This window comes from Manacus candei, unplaced genomic scaffold, assembly GCF_025592945.1.
Source record: "Manacus candei isolate 608988 ecotype Guabito, Panama unplaced genomic scaffold, ASM2559294v1 h1tg000003l, whole genome shotgun sequence".
NCBI classification, from domain to species: domain Eukaryota; kingdom Metazoa; phylum Chordata; class Aves; order Passeriformes; family Pipridae; genus Manacus; species Manacus candei.
This window is the reverse complement of record NW_026138051.1, coordinates 2,241,824-2,257,898: the sequence shown is the minus strand read 5'-3', so window position 1 is coordinate 2,257,898 and position 16,075 is coordinate 2,241,824. Positions and strand designations below refer to the sequence as shown.

Sequence of the window (16,075 nt, the reverse complement as noted above, 5' to 3'; positions counted from 1 at the left end):
CAGGAGCCAATTAATCCCAGGAGCTCGCTGCTGCAGGATGCTGGGGAGGCTGTAAATTCCACTGGGTTTGAAAAGCAATTTCTGGAGCCAGAGGCCTCCACAGCTCCCATGCTATAGCTTGCCAAATCCTGAGAGAATTTACACCAAAAAGAGTCTCACTGGAATGAGCCCTCTCCCTCAATACTCAGCAGGAGAGAGGACCTGAACCCACCTTGCTGGCACAGTGATGGGGCACATACCCCCCTGTGCGTGGGCTGCCCGGGGTGCACACACCCAAATGTGCCCCTGGCTGCCTTCAGGAGGCCCTCAGGCTCCAGGGCAGGCACTAAGCAGTGGTGCCACAGGGCACTGGGTACCTGTGGGAGTGAAGGATGCTGAGTGTGAGACAATGACAACCTTCAGGTTGTCCACATCCACAGCCAGGCCACGTTCACACAAACTGGGGACAGGCTGGGGTGCTGTGCAATCTGCCTGAATGCCCCCTCAAAGGCAATGGGTTCCCTTATTTGTGCAAGTTTCCACCCTGTTACAAACACCATTCTGCTCTCAGTGCAAAATGTTTTTACCAGGGGCTCCCACCCAGGTAAAAAATGTTCTCCTCCAATATTCCCTATGATTTTTGGCCGTTTAAGGGATTTTTGCTCTCCCCAGCTGGAGAGGCACCTTGCTGAGAAGAGGATCAAAGCAAAATCTTTTAGCAACAGGGTCAGGCCCAGAAGGCTGGGCTCACTCAGCAGAGGAGCCTTTGCCCTGGGGCTGCTGGCAAAACTGAGCAGAGCTGGAGAGCCTGGGCCAGAGGAGAGGGGCTTGAGACAGGCAGGGCCTCCCTCACAGTGCTCCAACAAATCTGCCTGCAATGAGAGAGAGATGTGGAGAGGAAAGCTCGTCTCCTCTCTAGTGCATTGAGCACATGCCCTGAGCATGGGCTGCAAAGCCACACCGTGGGATGATTTTTTAGGGTATTTTTCATTCCATTTGGAGATGCCCAAGCAGCTGAGCACTAATCCAGGGCCTGAGAGAAACTGGTCTCCAGCCCCTACTCTAGTACCATCTGCTGTGGTGACCAGGGGCACTGTTACCTTGGTCCTCTCCTCCATGGTGCTGCAGTGGAGCCCCCCTTGCCCAGCCAGGGCAGGGCTGGGGAAGACGTTACAAATTCGGAAGGAATTTTATCTCTGCCAGGACTATAGGAATACATTAAACAGACAGTGAACACTGGGCTAAAAGGAGATGAACACGTAAGAGGATTAATCAGAGATAAGGAGCAACAGAATAAAATTTGCAGCACTTTTTTCCCTTATTTGTGTGACACTTCAGCTGCATGATGGGGGGGTTAGGAGTGATACCAGCTCCCCACCACAGCCTGGCCACCCTCTGCCACTCTGTAACTGCTGCTGATTGCACCACTCAGCTCCTGCCTTCCCCAGTTTGTGCTGTATTAACTTTGCTTTCTGGTGGTACTGGAGACAAACAGCCTCTGCCCCGTGGGGAGCAGGGGGCTTACAACAGGCAATGGGTGCCAGCCCCAGGTGCTCCTGCCCCTCTCCTGTTGGCACAGGCAGCTTGGACCCAAGCTGAGCCTTTCCTGCAAGAGACCCCAAGTGCACACAGCGTGTCCCCAGAGCCTCATGTTCCTTGGGGACAGGCTCTGGCTGCTGCATGGCACAACATGGCAGCCCCTCCCTGGCAGTGAGGCAGCAGGAGCTCCCCCCACACTTGCCTGGGCACCCGAGGCCCACCTTGCTACAAAGGATTTTCAGGAGGAGGAATTTATTCCTGCACATAAAATTCAGAGAGGAGTTAAATAAGGGGGGAGATTTACACATCCTTTACATTCCATTAGCAGGAGGGCACAGCCTGCATCCCCTCCCAGGCAGCAGTAAGGAAGATTCAGGGAGGCTGTCAAGCTCCCCTCTCCCACAGCTGGCAAAGAAGCTTGAAAATCCAATCAAACACTTTCCTTTGGGCCTTCAGGAATACCAGGACTTTCACTCTGGATTTACAGAGAGCAATTTCCTCAGCCGATGACTTGGATTGCTATCTCCACCAGCACAGCACAGAGCAGGGCAGGGAAGGGGCCTGGGGGAAGGATGCCGAAGCAGGAGGCAGGACAGCAGGAGTGATAACAACATCCCCAGCACAGACGGCTGCGTGACAGCCCCCGGGTGCAGAGGGAGCTGGGTCAGACTCAGTGAGCTCACCCAGCAGCTCCAGCAATCCACAGCCCTGCCCTGCCAGCCTGGCCAGGGGGAGAGCTCACCCTGACATACAGGTGGCAAATGCTGGAGCATTTCTGGTAGCACAACACTGGTGAGACAGTCCCCCAAGCCATGACAGAGCTGGCCCACAAGCTTCCTCCGTGGCAGCAGGGACTGTCCCACCAAGCCCCCAATGCTGTCACCAGCTACTGAGCTTCTTCATAGGAACTTGCTTATGGAAGGTGACAAACACAACCTCACAGGATCCCCCTCTATCCTTGCCTTTTCTAGGACCCCTCTCCATGCTCCAAGGCTCAGTACAGCTCTTGAGCTGGTGACAGATAAAAGCAAAAACATTTAAAAAAGAAAATGCAAAGGAGCAGGGGAGCCTTTGAGTGTGACGCTTTCAGCCTGGGGCTGCCGGCATTTCTAGCAGAGTCTTAGTTTATACTTTATAATCTCTTCATAATCAGCTCCCAGCTCTGCTGCCTGTGCCAGTGTGCCCCGGGGGGTGCAGGGTGAGGAGGGGACTCTGAAAGCAGCAGAGTGAGGACAGCGTTACTTCCCAGGTAGCCAGGCCTATATTTAGAGCCACACCTGCCCACGCTTACTCTGTTTCCTACACGTGTGTGTACTAATGTTGTACTGAAGCAGAAGCCTCAGAACATAGCACCTGTTTGTTGACAGGAGATGTGCATCTCACCATCCACGTGCCTCTTCGCCCACGGGGCACCTGAAGGTGCTTATCTGGGGAAACGGTGCAGGAACAGTCACAGAATCACAGAATGGCCCAGGTTGGAAGGGACCTCAAAGGTCATCCCGTTCCGATCCCCCTGCCATAGGTAGGAACACCTTCCACTCGAACAGGTTCCTCAGAGCTCCATCCAGCCTGGCCTTGGACACCTCCAGGGATGGGGCACCCACAGCTTCTCTGGGCAACCTGTGCCAGTGCTTCATCACCCTCACAGTATTGTTTCCTAGTATCTAATCTAAACCTACCCTCTTTCAGTTAGAAAGGGACAGGGGCTCACAGAGCTGCTCCTGCAGCAGCACAGTCTGACACGCACACCCAAGGTCCCCTCGGGATGCACACATGGATGGGCCTCCACGGGATACAGGCACCTGGGGGCCCTGTGGGATGCATGCACACACTGCCCCCCCCGTGGGACAGAGGCAGGGGTGTTGGGAATGCCCAAGGGACTGCCTGCCCATGGCACAACTCCGTGCTGGTCCCCCAGCAGGCCACTCGCCCACTGGCACACAGCCCCCCCACCAGAGCTCCCAGCCAGCACCCGAGGTCACACTCACCAGGCTGTGGCAGAAGAAGGGGCGCAGATGCCAGAGCAGCCCTTTGGTCCCCCTTGGGGTACCAGATGGGACCAGGTCACCAGCAAGAGCAAGGTGCTCACTCCCCACGCGCTGCGTGGGTGCCCACACCACGGGCGCTGCTCCAGGGGCTGCAGCACTGCACACACCAAGGCATTTTGGAAGCATCCATAACGGAGAGAAACACTCCGACAGGGACTAGATGACTTATAAATATTGATGTCGTGAGTTTGCCTCCCCCTGCCAGAAGAGGGGGAGCGACAGCTCAGGCTGCTGGTGGTACCAGCAGTGACCACCTCAACCGGAGCCAGCACACCGGCCACGTCCTGTGTGGAGATGCTGCTGTGGCTGCTGCTGAAGGCACGGCCATTCTGGCAAACATTACACACCAGGCTTCATAGCAGCAGACCTCAGCACTCCTGCTGCATAAGAATCTGATGATTTTCTGAGTTCCTGCTGTAGTAATGAGCTTGATCAGCCCATGCAAATCAGTCTCCATTTGAAACCAGCTTTCTCTAATCGAACCCACTCAGTATCTGCCTCCTGAAGTTTTCACACAGATTGATCTTCCCCATTTCAGGTGTGAAAGGCAACTGGGGAAGGGAATGGTTTCACCTGCCCTGGCATCGGACCCAGCTTGGAGCTTGATGACAATCCTCAGCCTCATCTCTCACGTGGGAGTTGACATCGTTTACAGAAACAAAGGGGCTTAGGCTCTGAAAACCCATCTCCTCTGGCAATGGATTATGTCCTTACATCATTCCAGTCATTGAGAGGAGCATTTGGATAACGGAATTTGCACAATTTAGCCCTTGGTGTCAGTGGGTTCAGCAGGAGAGCCCCTCCACCATGGCCTATTTTGAATATGCAAATAAACCACGCACAAGGAAATTAATTCTGTTAAGTGCAAGTGGAAAAAGCAATGCCAGTTCTCATCCATTTCTGGCTGACATTTTATTTAACAGGCTACTCATTTGCCCCAGTGTCCTCAGCAGCAGCAACAACCACTTCTGTAACCTTCCATAACTCACTGCCAGCACCTTTCCCAGGAGCCAAACTGGGGAGGGCCAGTGCCTCCTCCTCCCTCCCAGAGGCAATTAGCAACAGTGAAGGTGTTACACGGCAACCTGCCCCCCGCTGTTCAATGCCACAGCTCCAGCATGGGCTCCAGGAGCCCTTGGACAGCACCCACTGACACCCCAAATGGACAGGTAAACCCCAAACCTCATCCCTCAGGCATGATCCTTCCAGGGATGCCTGAGCCCTCTTCAAACTGTTGGAACAGGGGCCCCCTGAACTCCTAAGAGAGCCTGGGCTGGAGCCCAAGCCAAACTATGCAAATCTGTGCTGCACACACCTCCCCCAGCTCTGTGGACCACAGACCAGATGTTTTGGGGTGCTATACCCCGAGATGTGCACAAGCCCACTAGTGAGTGAAAGCCTGGGGGACACACACAGCTCTGCTCTGAGCCCCCATCCAGAGCCAGGACCCCTCTTGCTGTCCGTCCTGCTTGGGTTTGTCTCACTCCCCCCTCCCTCTTTTTTGATCATCTCCAGAGCCCTGCTATGGTGTCCCAGCTGGACTGCAGGGACCAGCTCACCATCCACAGCCAGGGCAGAGACAGAGAGCAGGTCTTGGAGCCTGTGCTCCTGGTGCTCCTGGACCAGGCTCATGCTAAGCCTAAATGAGCTTTGCCGAGGGGGAAAAGCCCTCCTGCAGAAGGTGAGGAGGGTGTCTGGAAGGGTGTCTCAGCCCTGCAGAGAAGGGGACAGGGCTGCAGGGAGGGAGCTGCCTCTGGAAGGGGAGAGTGGGCTTGGAGCAGCCAGCTGGTCTGGGAGACCACAACCAGCATGGCTCTCCCCACCAACTGCACTGCACTCCTTTTTTTTCCCTCTCCTCTCCAATTTATCTTTTTGACACGTTCAATGATGCTTCTGCAGACTGAAAACAATAGAGACAGAGTTTCAGCCAAGGCAATTTCAGAGCTGAATCAAAGCTAAAATAACCTAGACACAGAGCAGCTGAGCAAAGGCAGCTCAGTGAGGGGGAGACAGAGCAGTGCAGGTGCCCTGTCCCCTCCACAGCTCCCACTGCCTGGCTGGCATGGGGGACAGCAAGTCCCACACAGGAGCTCAGTGTGTCTCGATCTCCCCCTTTTGCCTGCCATGCCTTCTGGACCTGATGACAACATCTCCCCCCTCCCACGGAGGCAAGTCCCCACCCCAGTGCAAAGTCAAGCCTGGCAGCTGCAGCTGATTAAGTGCCCCCTTGCCCGGCACACAGGCTCGTGCTTTGCATAGCAAGCACCAGCGTCTGCTGTCCTGACCCTACAGCCCTGCAGAGCAACTCAAATCTTCCAGGTAGAGATTTAATTATTTTTTTTTCCCTGCAGATGCTACTCTGCTGCTACGTGAAGGAGGTGGGGAGGGGGGGGGATGGATGGACAGACACACGGGCAGGGAGAGATGGAGGATGAGCTGATTTCTGCCAAGTGAATATTCTAACTGGACTCCTAACAAGGAACAAGACACAATCCTCAGCATGACTCAGCCTGGAAACACATGCTGCTTCCCATCCCCACTGCCAGGACTGGCACATCCCCACTGCTCAGCCATTGTCCCACAAAGGAGCAGCCCACGGCTGTCACCCCAGCACTCACTCCAAATGCTTTTCATAGCCAGGACAGGTAAAGCCAAGCAGCTCTTGGTACATGGACAGGCTGATCATGCCAAAGGCAGCCAGGCAAAACGGGGGCTGATGCTGTGCAGGACAAGCTGTGCATGGCTGACACGTTGCTTGGTCTCTCACAGACCTCCTGAAAGCAGCTGTCAGAGCCTGTCTTGTTCCAGCTCCTGCCTCTCCAGACACACCGGTAATTCTGCTTCACCGTCCGTGTTCCCTCCTTTGTTTCTCTCTGAGAGAAAGGGTTTGAGCACCCAGAGCCTCACTGTTCTTGAAAACCATCAAAAGCACCAGGCAGAGCAGAGAAATGGGAGGTACAGGATCGCAAGTATCTCCCAGGGCTGGTCTGCAAGGACACCAAGTGCCCCCAAGTTCCTGCCAGGGGGACAGTGCTCCATACAGGACACTGTTGACATCCTGGGTCAAGCTCAGGGGGCTGGAAAAGGCAGCATTATATCCTTCTGCTCCTGCATTTTACTTGTAAAATGCCACATCCAGCTCCAGGGTTAACTGTGGCGCTGGGCAGGAGCTTCCTCAAGTGCCTTGTCTGGGTGAGCACCACATGAGCATCCCCAAGGGGTCAGTGGCTACCCCAGCCCCAGGGAGCCTGAGCCACCCCCTTGGCTCCCCAGCCAAGGCACTGTGAGCAACTGTATGCCACAGCTTGCCCAGGTGGGTGCAAAACCCCACGCTGGGGTGGGAGGCAACGCTTGGCTCGTGCCAGAATCTTCTAAGGGAGGTGCTTGGCATCACTTTCTTTGGGCTCTTCTCCGCCCTCTCCCCAGTCAGCTCCACCTCTCTGGGTGATACAGCCCAGTGCCAACTGACACGGGGCTGATCATCTTCCTGAGGACACGTAAATAAACCCACAGCCCTTCTCCCTCCCCAAACACCCGGGGAAAGCGTTACCCTGCTTGCGATAAACGCCGTGGTGCGGAAGCCAGGGAGTGACAGCTCTTAGATGGCACGTCAGCTCCAGCTGTCCCAGGAGGACGTGTCAAACTGTCACACAGCATTAGCTGCGACACGTTTACTGCACAGCGCCCTGCAACCCACACCACCACCACGGGGCTGTGGCACAGCACCCACAGCCCCCGTGTGTGGGAGTGTTGCCTCCACCCTGGGACCTCTCCGGGCAGTCCCCCTGGTCAAGGGGTGCCAGCCACTGCTTTTGTCACCTGGCTCCTTGTGTATCTTGTCCTGCAGCAGGACACCCACGGCCCGCTGGCCATGGCCTTTGATAGACTGGTGGGATCAGGCTGAAACAACCACCTGGCTGCCACCTGAGCACCAGGAGTGGGGCAGGCATGGGGGGCTTGGGTTATGGGTATGGCAGGGGGAGGGATGGAGACACCATGCTACGGGCCTGGGCCAACTCACATCCACACCACAACAGCTCTCCAGGAACACATCCCCAGTAAGGGAGCTGGTGGTGGCAGGGAGAGCTTGGCACGGGGCAAGACACCTCCCCATGCCAGTCCTGGTGGGGCTGGCTGAGTCCCCTGACACAGCCCCAACTCCCCACTGCCATCCCCTCCCTTGCCATGTGCTATCTGTGCCCTTGAGCTGCTGCAGCATGAAGCCAACAGATCTGCCTACACCGCCACTACTTTGCCTTCACCAAGGGGGACTGGAGCAAACCCATTTCGGGGCAGGTTGAACCCTCTGCCAGGCAGTGGTGGAGTCTCGGAGGAGCCTCAGGGGAGAGGCACCACAGCTGGCACAGCAGCAGTGGCTCCCTCACCCACCCTGCCTGTTCCCAGCACCACATTCCCATGCAGAGAGCCTCGCAGAGCCAGGACCGACACTGCTCCTCATCTGCACGCGGAACCACCGCCCGTGGTGTCCACAGCTGTCACCCTGGCGCTTCTGGAGAATGACACTTCGTAGCCGCTGGTGGGAACGCATCAGATGACTTTGTCCTGAGTCACAAGAAGCGGGAGAGAGAGCTGAACTTGGCCTCAGGATTTCGCCTCCCCTTCCTTCGCCTGCTCTCATCGACGCTTTGAGGCAGCGACTGGCCGGGGTTAAGCTGCTTGGGCACCAGCTGGGTTGTGGATAACACAAGAGGCAGCTGCAGTCCTGCAACACTGGGCCAGGAACGCCTCTAACCAATACTCTCCTTTTGGCCAACAGCATCAAAATCACCTCCCAGATTTTGGAGGTGATTGGCCAACAGCATCAAAATCACCTCCTTTGGTGGATAAGGAGCCACCAGCTCCTGCTGCCTCCTCGGCAAGCTCCAGGCACAGCTTCCCCCATTTCCTGCTTCAATGTCCAGATTAAAATCCTTCTGCTAGCCTATAAAAAAGGTAATCAAAGCGATAACAACAACAATCAAACGCTCTCAGCTGCCTCCTGGCAGCTGGCAGCTCGTTGTCACTGGGAGATGGGAGCTACAAGCTTTGTCCTGGGGCTAGGATGGACATCCACTTGGGAAAGCTGGGGCTCCTGGGGTGAGGAGAGACAGGTTGGGCTTTCAGCTCCCACACTGGGATGCTCCAGCACCCTCTCAGCACTCAGCTTGTTGGCAGGGAGCTGCATGGGCGCTGGGGAGGAAGCTCATGGGCTTCTCCTGCTCAACCACAAAACCAATTATCTTTGTTGCAATTAAAAAGGAGGAGAGACAAAACCCTCTGACCAAGAGCCTCTGCAAATCCTGGCACCAGCGCCCATGGCAGAGGAAGGAGGAGCAGATCTCCTGGCAGAATGGCTCTGAGCCAGTTCAGACCTGGGGATGTTCACACCCTGCACTGTTGGGGTAATGACAGGTGGTACCAAAAATTTGCAGGACAGAGATGAGATGCTCCCAAGCTCCTAGTCACCTTCTTACAGCCCCATCAGTCCTGCTGCTGCTGCAGGGTGGTCAAGGTATTTCGGGGGCTACAGGCAACATGAGGCTCAGGGTTTGGGACAGTTTCCAAATTGTGCCCGGGGCCACCAAGGCAGAGGCACGGTGTTGGTGACTGAGATGTGCTTCCCACTCCTGTTGGACATGTGGCTGGAGGCATTGCTTACACTATGCAAGATTGGGAGATCAAAGACTTACCTGCTCCTTCACAGGCAGGGGCAAGGCTCTGCAGCCAAATCACACAGCAGTTGTGACACCCACAGGTGTTATACCAGGCCTTTGCTCTCCATGCCAAGCAGGGCCATTCCTGGGAAAGCAGCCTGTGCTGGAGCTTGGGTAAGAAGCTGCTACCTCATCAGCAGAGGAGACTGCAGGAGCTGTGGTTAGCACACCTGAACTTCAAGCCATTCCACAAGGACCCTCTGCTGAACAAGAGCCAGGTAAAGAAGCGAGTGATGAGACACTGTCATCTCAAACTTCCCCACGTGCCACTGACTCTCTGGATGGGTGCCAGCATGATTCCCCCTGGCCACTGACTCTCTGGATGGGTGCCAGCATGATTCCCCCTGGCCACACGCCCCAGCCTTGCTTTATTGGTCCTGTAAAACCCACATGCAGCGGCTGGAACAGCCAGCATCCCTGCTGACACCTCATTTGCAAGAATACTGCCAGGGGCAGGTAAACACAGGCAAGTCATTAGTACCAGCGTCAGCAGAGACAATCTAACTTGGATCTTATCCTGCGTGAACAGGTAGCAAGGGAAGGCACTGCCATAAACAGATCTCCTCTGAGCAGCTGAGACAAAGCAAACCCAGCATCTTCCTTTTACAGAGCCAAGGGATGGGAGCTGAGACTGGAGCATCCAGCTTCTCTCCTACCACCTTTCCTCCTTCCTGGATGAACCTACAGGATGGTCCCCGGTCTCTGGGGAACACTCTCTTCCCTTCCCCAGCTCAGACTTGGGTCCCCTCTGCGACTAGAGGATTCTGACTGAGGAAAGCACGTTTTTAAATAAATAAAAATAAATTAAATCAGTGTTCTATTGCTGTTACACGAGTGAGGCACACGCTGTGCTGTGCTGGCTGTGATCGTACAAACCACCATGTGCACACCCACAGCTAACAGGGTGGGGATGCAGCTCCCAAGGTCTTTTCTCTCCACCCCAGGCAGGACCAGGTATTGAATGCCTCCTCAAAAATGTCTCTCTAATCAGTAGGGTTACAGCAGGAGCAGACCCAAGGCTCTTCTGCTCGAGTTGTCTGCACAGCCAGCGAAAGGAGGAGTCTCACGAGAGTTGCTCAAAGGTGACGTGGCAGCAGCCAGAGGAAGAATTACCAGCTGCTCCATGCACGGAATACAATTCCCATTAAAGAGAGGAGAAAAAAGAAAAACAAAGGCAAAACACAAAAACCAACCGAGCACTGAAGTGCTTCAAAGTGTCCTCTATCCTAGAAGAACGGATCCTTTCTCTACCACCGAGAACCCACAGCCTGGGAGATGCTCCAGTGCAGCCTCCTGCATCCCACCACCCACACTGCTCATTAGAGGGTAACAAGCTGCCTTCCAGGGGGCCACAGAGAGAAACCTCCCCGGGGCCTGTGGGGTCCATGGGGTCTCTGAGGAGAGGTGTTGGGTGAAAAGCATTTTGAAGCCCTACCTCCCCCTGGAAGGATTCAAAGAGAGGGGGTCTGCAGGGTGTGGGGCAAATACTGCTGAAGCATCCCAGTGCTCCAGGCTCAGTGAGACCCGGGCTGGACTGCCTGGGGAGAGGACATGGACCACAAACCCACAAGCCTCATGCAGCCAGGACCTGACAGACCACTTCCATGGGGAAAGGACCAGGAGAGGAGCCATATGGGGTTGTTAATCGGGCATTCTGCTAATGGGAAGGAATTAAGGGCTTCCCAGAGAGGCTATTCCTTGAGGATTGCAAAGACAGTGTAAACTCCCAGGGGATTAAATCCTGAAGAGGATATCCAACCAGCAGGGAGAGAGGAGAGGCCAGCACCATGGCAGGGATGGTGATTACAGAATTACCTGCCAGCTTTTTAAGACGATAAATGGCATGAAATTTTATACAGATAAATTCAGACTTGACAGAGCTGGAGAAATGGTCTGTGCTGGGGCAGGAGCAGCCTGTGCTCTCTGGCTGATGGCAGCACAGAAGCAAGGCACGGAGGATGGAGCAGGCAAAAAAGAGGAGCTGAGTTTGCACGGCAGAGCCCCACTGGGAGCAGGGGACCAGGGACAGACACAGTGTCCTGCTCCCACCCAGAGAAGGGACAGTGAGCACTGAGATCAGCGCTGCAAGAAACCTCAACCCCTGCTTAGCAGTCAGGTCAGGCAGCACCAACGCTGCCCCAGCACAGGAACAGGACATGCTGTTTTTCCTCTTGCAGCCAGAGAGCACAGGGATGGTTTAACCTTTGCTCCATGGGCCAGGCTGGTTCCTGTATCACTGCCTGTCCCAGACCCATGGGCACCCAGGACCTGTGGACAGCACACATGGGCTTTGCAAGAGCAAGACACAGAAGTAATTCAATACCAAAATAAGCTGAATGGCAGCAAACCTGAGAGCCATCTTGCAAGCCTGCAGAGAGCTGGCTGCCTGCCTCTCCTTCTCCAGGACTGTGGATGGCTGAGCCCTCAAAGCTGGGCATCTCCCTTGCTCACTGCCACATCCCAGCCAGCACCCAGCTGTCCTCCTCACGGCCTTTCCAACCTTTGCCAACTCTGGAAAGACCAGGCTTTGCTTCTTTTTGTTCCAAGGAAGGCTGGCCAGTTTGCCCCTCAGGTGCAGGGGTCCTGCCCCAGGCAGCTGCTTCCCGGCTCTCCTTGGCAGGGAGGGAGCACACAGCCCACCCAGGCCCCAAGGACAGGGTCCTGGGCTCCCCGTCCAAGCCACTGCCATCAGAGACATCTCCTCTGTCTCTTGGAAACGCTGCCGAGTGGGAGCTGCCACTCAGGGAGTGAGTCACGCTGCTGGGAGGGTGAGGGTGTCTTGCTGGCATGCCAGGCACTGGCTACCACTCGCCCCCCAGGACCCTCTACTCCCCTGGGAGCTGGGCACAGGGCAGAAAGCCAGGCTCTCCCCCCTGGAGCAGCATCTCCTGCAGTTGGATGGCAGCCCCACGCCTCCCACCCTGCTCCACTGTGCTGGTGGAGCTGCTGAAGCACTGCAAAGCAATTCCCAGTGGCTGCTTTTCCACGTCGTGGCATCAGGGAGAGAGGGAGCAGCCCTGGGAAAGTGGCTCTTGCAGAGACGGAGACCCTGTGTCCCACTGCATGGAGGCATCCCCCAGGATACAGGGCAGCAGGCCAGTCATCCCTCTCTGGGGACCTCCTCCTCACCCGGCCTCAAAGATAGCACAAGCTCCTCCAAAACCGATGGGATGATAAGCACCTCTTCTGAAAGGGAGCAATTACCACAAAACACAGATTATGCAAATACCTTGGTTACCAAAATGATGCTCCCTGAATTCTGAGCAGGAAAGAAAAGAGCCGTGGAGAAAATTCATTTAGCCCAGAGCTGCATCACATCTATTTAAAGTGCCGAGAGGCAGAGAGGGGCCTCCCTGGGCACAGGGGCTTTAGGAGGCCACCACAGCCCACTGACCATCACATCAGGGATGGAGATGGCATGAGGCATTTCCCTTTCCTCCCAAAGCACTTCAGAGATGTTACTATCACTCCCCTTGCAAGAGGAAACCGAGGCACAGAAGCAGGAGGCACTTGGCCAGTGAGACCCAGTGTGCAGAGAAGAGGCTGAGGTGTTGCCAAGAACAGAGCAGGGTATCCCACTGCTCCCCAGTCCCCCAGGAGTGCTCCCAGGCTGGCACTTGCTACTGTGGTGGGACAGGCTGCACTTCCAGAGTTGGCTTTGCATAGAGCTGAGGTGTGGAGAGAGGCAACAGCAGCATGGCTTTGGGGAAAAAACCTCTGTGGGATACTCAGGATGGGCTGGGACAGCAGCAGCCACGAGGTTGGTTAGGGGAGGGCTCAAGGGGAGTCCTTGAGTCTCATTTCAACAGGTAGGGACTGTCCTGCCTCGGCACATGTTCCCTGGCACAGAAGCAATGGTGTTCCCTGATGTTACTGGTTCAAGAGGAGCAGGGCTCAGTGTGCCACCCACTGCTGCACAGCCCTGGCTGTGCTCAGCTGCTCTGGGCTTCCTTCTGCTTCCTTCACTGCCATGGTGGGTCAGTTTTGCAGCCCCAAGCCCTCGAGTGGGGTGCAGAGCTGGTGCCACAGCCACAGGGGTGAGAATGGCTACCCCACTGCTGAGAACACAGTGCCATCCTTTGTGGTGGCAGAGGACCCTGAGAGCCATTTCAGCTTTGGAAGGACCAGGTGCTGATTTGGAAGGACGGAGGGTAACACACACAAGAGACAAGGGCCATCAGGATGCACAGCAGGGGTGGCACCATTGCACACCAGACCACCACATTTTCCCCAGTGCAAGGTGGGTCTAACAGCAACAGCTGATCTGATACTTCTGGCTCTCACAACGTTGCTGGAGCCACCAGACCTTCCCCTGGGTCTGAGCTGCCAGCACACCCTCCCAGCCCTTAGCACGCTCCCCTGCCTGGCAGCAGTCACGCAGGGTGCTCACTGACGTCGCGCAGGGAGGAAGGACAGCTCATGACGCAGTAAATGCCAGCAGAGCCAGCCACGCTATTTCCTACCCTCACAGAGCACAGAAGCCATAAGTCAGCGGGAACGCTCTCTGCATTGATGCCAGGCAGATTTATGATAGCACAGGCACTGCTGTGCTGGTCCCAGCATCCCCTCCCGCAGCCAGCGGCAGGAACAAGTCCCCAGGGAGAGTGTCTCCATGGGCAGCACCGGTGACACCCTCCACTGCCAGCACTGTCTGGTCGGAGGGGGTGAAGCATCTCCTCCAGGGCAGGTGAGGACCCAGACTTTGCAAAGTCGCCCCTGCAGCACCAGAGGAGATGCTGGACTGCAGCAGATGAACAGCTCACCTGCTCCTGGTGTCCTGGCTGTCCTGGCATGTGGGATCCTGTGCTCCGAGGCAGCCCTTCGTGCTCCCAGTCCTGCAGGAAGACCCTGCCCTCCCTCCTCTTGTCACAGCCCCACTTTGGGCACCTTCCCAGCACAGCCTGTTTGCAAACAGCCTGCTGCAGCTCTGGCACACTCAGACAGTGCCACATATAGTCTGGTGGCATCGCTGGCCCAGGAGGCATGGGGCTCCTCCAGCTGCTGCCCTGGTGAAGGTGGACACACTGGGGACTCAGGCAGCAGGTAAGAGCCCAACCCAAACCAGCACCCAGAAGAGATGCCAAGTCACCTGAGTGTTTTCCATTTCCAGGGTGAAATGCCTGCCCATGACAGCAGTTGCATCTCAAAATCCATCTCTGGATTTGAGTGCCCCAATGATATTTCCAGTTTCTTCCCACACCCAGGGAGAGATGGATCTTGCCCCTGCAAGCCTTTGCCTGGCTGCCCAGCCCTCTCCCAACCCTTTCTTGCCCCTGGACAGATCTTCTCCACCGCAGAAATCTGTCCGTGGTGCCTCTGCACTCCTGCAATGGCAGAAATTGCTCGCAATGATGTGTGTGTTGGATTTGCTTTTGATCAGCAAAAACCCAATTTGTCCTTATCTCCCCTCCCATCCTGAGCTCACATCACCTCAGGAAAGACAGAAAGTTAAATTCACAGACAAGGTAAGAAAAGCCAGATGCCTCCTGCTAGTGTAACCACAGCAAACAGCACAGGCACTTCACAGTTCCCCTGAGACACCAGCAATCCCACCTGCTGCCAGTACGGCTCCTGACTTCTCTCAATTAGCTCTAAGTCTCTTACTCTTTCCCAAAATCAAGCATCCTGTGCTCTGCTGTGGGCAGGAGCCCTGCTGATGCTGCTGGCATCTCCCACTGACATCAGCTGGCCGCAGGAAGTGTCCTGGCACACACTCCATGTTTTGCTGATGGGGATGAAGGCAGAGATCCTGGTTGCCTCTTCCTAGGACCACACAGCAATGCCACAGGGGCTTTCTGCAGGCACCCCAAACCCCCAGCTGCCCACACACCACCCATCTCCCCAGGCCAACAACCTGCAGCCTGTATTTTTGCTACTCTCAGGAAAAACAGCTCAGGCATCCAGGCAGTAAGATGACCCTGGGCTGTACCTGAACTTTTACAGGCACCATCATGGTTCTCTGGAGATCTGCCTGTAGGCACTGCCTTCCCACTGCTCTCTCCACCTGCATGCAGAGCTGCCTGGAATTCCCAGTACTGACCACAGTGGTCTTCAGGTGGGCAAGTCCCCCCATTACAGCCCAACAGGAGCAAGCAACAAGAAAGTTGAAGAGAAGGGGATGGGTGCTCAAAGGTGTCTGCTGACAGCGACAGGATGCAAGGGAGCACTGAAACCTTGGAAATAGAGAGAGGCAGAGCAAGGAAATATGACCTGAAAGAGATAGTTAAGCCTCCAGAGAGGAAATGTGTGGCAGGAACTGAGGCTGGCTATCCACACAGGGAGGCAGACCTACCTGATCCACCTAGTGCCCTTCTCTCACCTGTTCCCAGATGAGCAGAGCACCCATTGGATCAGGCTGGGAAGCAGAGCTGCCTGCAGTCCTGCCAGGTCTCTACAGGCATTTCGGCTGGTTTGTCACAGCACTCACGGTACGACGGACGGCAGAAGGATATTGGCTACACCACAGCAGCTGCCCTTCCTGCATCTCTTTTAGCACTGCTCCTCTCCATAACTCCCTTAATATTACATGCCTCTATCAAGAGTCCTTTTAGACCAGCAGCCTGAGTTGCTTGGAAACTGTTTGCTGCAGCGACCGACAGCCACTGCCGGGAGGGCTCAACGCCAGCCCACTCCCCAGGGCTGCCAGCGTGGAACCTGAGGGAACAGCCACGCTCCCCTTCCTGGCATGTGCTGGGAGCCAGAGGAAGTGGAGATGAGATGGGAGCAGCTCCAACACGCACCAGGGATGAAGGAGCCAGGAAAGGCTTGGGGACCATGAGGCTTGGTTTAGGACTT

At 55.8% G+C, this 16,075-nt stretch overlaps 1 protein-coding gene across 1 annotated transcript in view; it reads right to left on the bottom strand.

Annotated features, from left to right (window-relative positions):
- Positions 1 to 15,677, bottom strand: part of FRMPD3 (FERM and PDZ domain containing 3) — a 51,361-nt gene extending 35,684 nt beyond the window's left edge. Inside the window, exon 1 of the mRNA XM_051787720.1 lies at positions 15,600 to 15,677. Coding sequence (XP_051643680.1) covers positions 15,600 to 15,626 — 27 coding nt within the window. The 5' untranslated portion in view covers positions 15,627 to 15,677. The remainder of the gene's footprint in view (positions 1 to 15,599) is intronic.
- Positions 15,678 to 16,075: the final 398 nt, after the last annotated feature.